Below are 8,302 nucleotides of genomic sequence, written 5' to 3' on the forward strand. Positions count from 1 at the left end.
AGTCCTAACAACTCTAGCATGCTACATTAACAAATGTAAAAAAAAAAAATTAACAACTCAATGTATATCAACTAATAAATTTGTTAGCTTGAATTTTAAAATTACAGGAAAGCCAATTCACAACTCCAATATGGATGAAAATGGAGCATCAATTTTTCTTCTAATAAAACGCACACACTCTTTAGTCCACCTAAAAAATTCCAACACCTCAACTAGCATAGTTGATTTATATTACACTCAAAATGCCAATAGATAACAAATCCAACATTACATAACAAAACAATCTAAAACATATAAGTTGCTACTTGCTAGTAATCAAAATGATTACATAGCTAAATTCAAAGCCAAATTAAAATGAAACTGTTTGTACTTAAATTGTAAATTTAGAGACTCAGGCTCAACTTAACTTAATTGGCCTTAAAATAATTAACAATGAATATTTATGAAGTCTTAGCTATTAAGTTAAGATCGAGTCTAAGCCATTATCTCTACTCCACCCATGATGATTGATCACCACAGAGGAAATGCTTCCTAAATTCAAAGAAAGTAGCGATCATGGGCTTGGGTACTAAGTCAGAATCATCTATAAATAAAGGGCCCCCTCTTAACAAGAATAATCATCATCAACATCATTAAACTACTAATTAGATTCCCAAACTCTATATCTTCTACTTTATTTTATTTTCCTTTTTATCACGGAGTTTTAGTCTTTATTTTTCTATTGTACAACTGGCATAATTTGCCACCTCTTTCTTTAATTAATGTATCTCTGCTCCTTTGCATCTGCATTAATTTTCTTCACTTTACATTCTCACATTTGGATGAACTGTGGTAATGGAATTCTAGTTTCTTACATTTGATTAGAAGCCAAGTTCTTCCATTTTTTTAAGATCTCTCATCTTTGGCATGCCTCACGACACCGCTTTTTGTTTTTTCCTAACAGAAACATTTAAAACAAAGTAAGCAGTGGTGCAACGGTGTCCAACACAGGGAATGGATGACAAGGGAATAAATTCAAGTCCAGATTCAAAGCTAGATTGAATAGATCAATCTCACCAAATTTTGAGAGTATACAAAGCCCGAAGGTTCAAGCCTCCTTCAATACTTACCTGAGAACAACCACACAGGGCTGAAAATCGCTAACGGCTTTCGATGATGAGCTCAACCAAGTGTAGAGACTGGAGAGCTTGTTGGTCAAGGAAGAAAAATGGATATTAGGCTACACCATTATAGAAGAGAACAGAGGGGGATGTTCAAAGTTATTAGCTCATGATGTTGGGAAAGGCAAAACAAAGGGGGGATGAGAGGGAGAGACCCTTCTCACGTGATTTTGTCTCTTCCTCTGTCATTCCTTCACTCTGGATGTTGTTATTTTGTTTTCTCTTTCACCAGGCATGATAGGTAATTTTAGTTCACATTTTAATTTCATTTCACTCTCTTTAATCTACAGTAAAATTTCAAACGTTAAAAAACTCTCTTTTTTATTATATTTGATCAAGGAGTTCAAGATTAAATTTTCCCTAACATCTTTACTAAAACCTTGGTGGATAAGGGAAAAAAGTAAGGGTTAACATGTCAATTGAGCTATTAAATATCATAGACTAGTTATATAAAAATATGATAGTAAAGTTTTTTTTAAAACAAACATAAGCTTTTTTAAAACTATATACCATTTACCGAAGTTGTAAATATGAAAAGACTGGCAGGTCTCGATGGAGATTTTAATAAGAACTAAGGAGAGATTGAGATCGCTTTTTTTAAAAATGGAGAAGCCAGGTTTAAATATTTTAATTATTTTTTTTACTCTTTTAATTTTGCATTTTTTTATTAAAAATTTTGTAATTTCACCAATCCGTTCTTTAAATCAAGGACGTTAAAAACTTTTATCCATTCACTTTTCCAATGAAAATATAAGATACCTACTTAAAAAGGTGCCCCTTTTATTCTAAATATGATTTTCATCGCTCACAAACATCTCAGAATACACATAAAACCAGAGACGCATACGGCAATAAATTGCACGCCTTTGTTCTCCCTATCTTTGACTTGCCTAACAACATTGCACACTAATCAATCATTGGATTACACTCTTGTTTTTTCTCGACCAGATTTAATACTAATGTGCACGCGGCGCTTCCACACAATAATTTAACTATGATGCCCAGCAAACTAGTTTTGCTTGGGGCAAGCTGGCCATTTCCAAGTTTTGGGAGAGGGTGTCTTGAGAACTGCATTCCTCTCAAAGAAGTTGGTTGGCCTCAGCTCAAACGAAGTGCTTAACAATGGCATTATTGGAAAATCCTCTTGTGCTGGCACGTGATGAATTCCCACCACGTGCCACAACACTATGTCCTTGTTCTCAATATTCCTGTTCCTGCAACATTATTGCAATGATATTGGGAGCAGCTTAATGTATTTATTTCTAGATTGTAATCAAATGAATGTTTTTAGGTGTGAAAAGGAAGAGGAGATAATGATCTTACTTTTTAGTCCAAACGGCCAGGGTATCTTCTCCGCGGCTTTGATCAACGTACCGCCCGCCAGCCCATTTCTCGCTCCTGTTATATGGAGTGACCCAGACATTATAGTTTGTAAAAGCTCCTCGTATTTGTGGGTAATCATCTTCAAACAAAAGGGGGTGAGCTGGCATCGCCGGAATGAGGCGGTAGCCGACTTCGTTGCCGATGGAGGTCTTCTTGTTAGGGTTTACAATAGCTAGCTCGGACGGGCTAACTCCTAACCTGATCATGGCTGCCGATTCATTCTTCAGTGTCTGAGCCTCGGCTATCCAGTAACTCTTTCTTTTTGAGCTGCCGTCTGTGACTTTCACTGTCTTCAAATCTGTCTTCACAAAGGAGTTCTCTTCGCCGTCAATGTCGAGGTCAAGATGGTAAATGTAGTAGTGGTCATGGTATACTCCGATGCTGTTCTCCGACACCAATATTCCGTGTTGCTCTTCCTTAATTTCGTCGTTGTGCTTAATGTCAACTGCCTTGATTTCCAGCATTCCCGAGAGTGCTATCTGTTGAATTTGAACAGAAAAAACATTAGATATATATTAATTAATAATTAATAATAATCGTCAGATCTTAAAAAGTTCCGGCCAGAAATTAATTAATTTTAAGAATCAAGGTTCTTATTATCATATTAATGAAATTATTGTCTAGTTACACTCCTCCCATTCTAAATTATAAAATAATTTTAAAAATTTTTGTTGTGCATGAGACAATTTAAAAAAAATAAAATTTTATTAATCATACTTTTTTAATATTACCTTTCAAATATAGAGACAATTGGAATAATTGAATATGTAGTGGTATTTTTAAAAGTTTATAGTTCTAGTTTGAAAAAATAAGTTTGTAAAATATCATTATTATGTGTTATTAATATATGTAATTTTATTTGAAGTTGCCTTATAATTTGAGGCCGAAAAAGTATAACGTTAACCTTGCAAAGATGTTCTTTAACATAAATTTAGAAAATAGTTACAAAATACTGTTAAAAAACTTCAATAGAAATTCTTTTTAAAATTTTAATTTTAATTTTTAACTGTGATCTTTTTAAAAGGTGTTGGATTTAATAGGATTTTTTTATTAGGAGGCGGGGCCGGAGAGGTAATTAAGTGATTCCTGCAATGACCATTTCAAGTATTTCATATGAAAGCGACATCAGGTTCAACTTGTACGTGTGAAATGATGCGAGAGAGAGGGAAATAGAGTGATGATGCGTACCCCAAGCTTGAGGGAGCCACTGGGCTTGAACTCCCAATCCATAACGTTGTCGTAGTTGCCCACCGTCACCACCGATCTCACCACCAAACTCACGTCTGACCTGACCTCTCGAATCTATCAACATTTACACAACAGCCACGACGAATCAAGTTATGACCTTTTTAATCAAAAACATGTGACGATACAAGAAAACAAGATTCGGCGCCTGCACGATGCGATAATTTTCATTTAAATAAAAAGGAAAAAAAAAGAAAAGAAAACTCACAGTTTGATTGGGAATGCCAGTCTCTGTGTGACGCCACGAGATCTCGCCATGCTTTTCAAAGATACAGAAGGCATTTTGGAGGAGGGAGGGGTTTCCGTCACGGTCATGAAGGTAAGCATCCATGAATTGAGCATGAGGAGGACAATCTCGATTGGCCTCCAACGACACCATGGACTGTCCAAACCCGAACTCGCCGGCATCGAAAAATGTCTTGTAGTACCATTCATCGGATGGATCCTGGTATGGCACGAACAGCTCCGAGATATAACCTCTGTAGAGTACCCTTCGAGACTTGTGCTTGTCCAGATCGTACAATGATGCGAGTGATATTACTACTCCTGCTCTCACATCGTACTCGACATGAAATTTCCAGTTGGCCCAGCTGCAACATACCACAGTTGTACGCTACGCTTATTCAAATCAAATATAATAGTCCCAATATACTGCATCACGCTACGTATGAAGACTCTGTTTTTATGGTATACACTAGAGTTATGTAAAAGTCTTCCTCTCCTGTTTAATTCAGTTTGATCTTGTTCAATATAAATACTGGTCTTTGAATCAAAAAGATTAAAAAAATTAAATTATGTTTTTGGATTAAACTGGATAAGAGGCTGAGTATCTAAATAACTTAATCCAATCTAATCCTATTAATTTATTTAATATGATTATAAATAATTTATTTTTAACAAATGTTTCAAATATAATTAATGTTAAGAAAATGATTGTATAAAAATTTGTTGAGTTTGTTATTAATTTATTGTTGTAATATAGTGTTATTTGAAATTTGTTAAGCGTTGTTTTTATTAAAGTTATAAATTTAAATTATTTGAACTGTAACTAAAATATTTTTCTCTTTATTGTTAAAAATTATTATGAATTTATTATTATAAGTTTTTTTATTATTTTAATTAAATTTATTAAATTGAAATGGATTATTGCCTCTCATAGAGGAAAAAAAAGCTAACTAAATACTTTTTTGATCCTATTTATAAATCATTTCTACCAACCTCATCAATATTAATACAATAAAAGTATAAAGAATAAAAGTAAATGAAATTTCAAATATAACCCTCAAATAAAAAATAAAAAATAAGTCAATCATATAATATTATTTTTTTTATTTTTCTCTCTCTTACTTTTTGAGGGTAATTTAAAAATTTTAATTTAAAACAAAACAATTTTATCAACAAATGACTTATAAAGTGAATTAGATTATACTTCTAAAAAATGACTTATATACTGGATCGAAGGAATACTGGACTAATAAAATCAATCTTTTAATTTTAGAGGTGTTTGGATTTCAATTAGAAAAAATTGATTATTAAAACGTAATGATGTTTGAATAAATTTTTAGAAATTAATTTTTATAAATTGAATATATTTGAATAATTTTTTGAGAATAAATTTTGAATGTGTAAATAAATGATACAAAAAAAGGAGCCAAATAGAGTTTTGCAAATGGAAAAAATTTTAGCTTCTCTAAAATGAAGTTTTTCAAACCAAATGGAGTTTTATAAAATGAAAGTGTTTGGATAAATTTTTATAAAACCATAATTTTAATCTCAAATTGATTCATAATAAATATTCAAACAGACTCTTTATAGATCAAATTTGATTCTGTTAAACTTTGAATTATCACCGGATAAAATTAAATTTTAAGTTAGATTAAAATTTTACCTTTTAGGTTTTTGTGCAGCACTAGAATGTATGATGTTCCCCTCTAAAGTTAATTATTTTCATAAGAAAGGGAACTTTTCATTCATCATGATTACTATTAATTAATATAGCCCCACACCCGTCCTCTTTTAGTCAAAGCATAGCGCTTCCTAATTCCTGTTGCCTATCTCTTTCAATTAAATAGACATTGCCAGACCCCAATTCCAGCTTCTTTTCTTTTTTTGCTAATTAATGTGCTCACTCTGGTTCTATGAATACGAAATCTTCTAGAAAAAATTTATGGTATGTACATAAAAAATAAATAATTTATTACTTACCTCTATTTTTATTTTCTATGATTATAAAATAAAAATGTTACATGAAAAAAAATATTTTAAAAATGATTTATTCAATTAAAATTAATGTAAATATTTTTTAAATAATATCAATAATTTAACTGCATTTTCTTAATCCTGATAAGGTAGTTAGAAGTAAGATTATAGGAATATTGTCCATGCAAAGTCTAGGAGTACAGAAGTAACACCAGGACTTATCTCATATCTTGGTAAAATAATGCATGCCAATATATTTTAAAACAAAGAATAACAGTACAGATGACTTTCTACTGAGGATTTTTTGAAAGCATTTTCAACGCAAATTTTTAAGAGAGCACGCATGCCCATAATGCTAAAAAAAACTATGAACTTAATTAATATTTATAAATTATATTTAAAGAATAGCCAAAACATTAAAATTTACATATGATAAAAGTAATTAAAAACAGTTCTAAACAATAATCAACTATAATAAAAATCATCTTCATACTAACTCTTACCTCCTATTGCTTTTCAAGACCTAAGACTCCAGAATAAGGCACTCATGAAAAAATATATTTTTTATTGAAGCAATTCAATGTCATTAAAATCGTAAATTATTATTAAAATTTCATGCAAAACAAGTAGATAAGGTAGCAGGTTCTCTCCTTTACTTTTTCTTTCCACCATAAATCTAAACTTTCAAATTAAATATGTATTTTGAAAAATTATAAAATTTAAAAGTTCAGAGATCTGCAATGGTTTTTCCTTTACTCTCTTTTGCAGAGGAGAAAATCCAGCTCCTAAGGTAGCCCCAGAGTTCTTCCGTACGTCGACCATTATCTTTTGTTACGGTGGGAGCAGACATTAAAACCGCTATCTTGCAGTCCCATGAGTCGTGGACGAGGACGAAGAGTGTTAAGAAGATGAAGAAGACGAAGAAGAAGAAGCAAAAACAGTTGTAATTTGTCCATCGAGATTCAAGACCCATCACCTCGCACCGCACGTCACGTTAAAACTTAAATTTTATAAGCTTTCTAAACACGATAAACTGCTTACCGAAAAACCCACTGAGATAGTAGTGACGTCAGTAGTATCACACGCACACATACCTGACGCTGTGGCCTTGGATCTTGAATCCTGGCCCTTCTGGTTGAATCGTGGCAATGCCGTGAAGCTTGGGACCAAAGGGTGGCTTTTGATGGTCAGCTCGATACTCAGTATTCTCGGCCTTAGGCACAGGCTCGACCGATCTATCCTGGTACTGAATAATCTGCATCTTGTCAATATCCACCAGTATGAGTATCCCATTGATTGGCCTCACATATATGTTGGCCGCCTCACCCATCATGAAACACTCCACCCTCAGAGCCCTAATGCTCTTGGTCTCGCCGTACCACCCGACGGTAAAAGTGGAACACACAACGTCCGACAAGTTGAGCCCTCTCTTCTTCACGGACTCAATGAAGGGACCGTACTTCAGCGGAAGCAAAATGGCCTCGCTTTGTTCGTCCACTGTCAGGGTGGGGAAGCCGTTACCGGTGTGGACATTGTCGGAGAGGATTTGTCGGGTTTTGAGGTTTATAAGGATCTCGTGGATTTGGGATTTAATGATGACGATGACGAAGGCGAGGCGAGGGATGTGTACGAGGTTTTTGTTAGGCGATGAAGCCCATTTGAGGAGGGTGGTCTTATCGGGATCGTCGAGGCCGACGTAGTGGAAGGCGGTGCCGGAGGGGTATTTGTTTAGGACGACAGTTCTGATGAGAGTGATCTCTTGTTTAGTGAGAGGGTCGAGTGGGTGTTGGGTGGGGACGATGGGATGAAGAGGGGCGGGTGAAGCAGAGGAAGCTGCTTGGAGATGGGGAGAGAGAATGGCGAGGGCGAGAAGAAGCATTCTAATGGAGAAAGCCATGGCTCTTGCTTTCTCCTTCTCTGATTGGAGCTTGCTCGGCGCGGAAATGGGAAGCTAGAGGAGCTCTTAAGTAGGCGCTGGGTTGATTAATTTTTTGTGTGGGATTCATAATGAAGTTCACGCAACTTTTTGATGATGATGTCATGATATTATTTGCTCAACAAAACCAAAAAGAATATGATGATAATATTTTGAATAAAATTACTACAAAGTTCCTTATAACAATTTTAAATAAAAAAATACCTAAATAAATTAAATGTATTATATTACTTATAACCTATTTAATTAAAATATTTTAAATAATTTAACTAAAATTTTATATGATATTTTTTAATTAATTTGATTTTTATAATAAGATGTAAATTTAATTTTTTATCTTTCTTTCTATTATTATTAATATTAAAATTAATTTATATTT

General features: G+C 33.5%; 1 protein-coding gene across 1 annotated transcript; it reads right to left on the reverse strand.

Moving 5' to 3' along the window:
* Window positions 1–1,873: 1,873 nt before the first annotated feature.
* Window positions 1,874–7,938, reverse strand: LOC129308208 (primary amine oxidase-like). The gene is made up of 5 exons (XM_054949256.1): window positions 7,082–7,938; window positions 3,997–4,378; window positions 3,732–3,845; window positions 2,484–3,022; window positions 1,874–2,374 (listed from the first exon to the last, which is right to left on the reverse strand). Exons 1-5 carry the CDS (start codon window positions 7,882–7,884, stop codon window positions 2,170–2,172), a joined length of 2,043 nt encoding a protein of 680 aa, XP_054805231.1. The 5' UTR covers window positions 7,885–7,938; the 3' UTR covers window positions 1,874–2,169.
* Window positions 7,939–8,302: the final 364 nt, after the last annotated feature.

Source organism: Prosopis cineraria, unplaced genomic scaffold, assembly GCF_029017545.1.
Source record: "Prosopis cineraria cultivar Desert tree isolate PC_DT_omini unplaced genomic scaffold, ASM2901754v1 PC4, whole genome shotgun sequence".
Lineage (NCBI taxonomy): Eukaryota > Viridiplantae > Streptophyta > Magnoliopsida > Fabales > Fabaceae > Prosopis > Prosopis cineraria.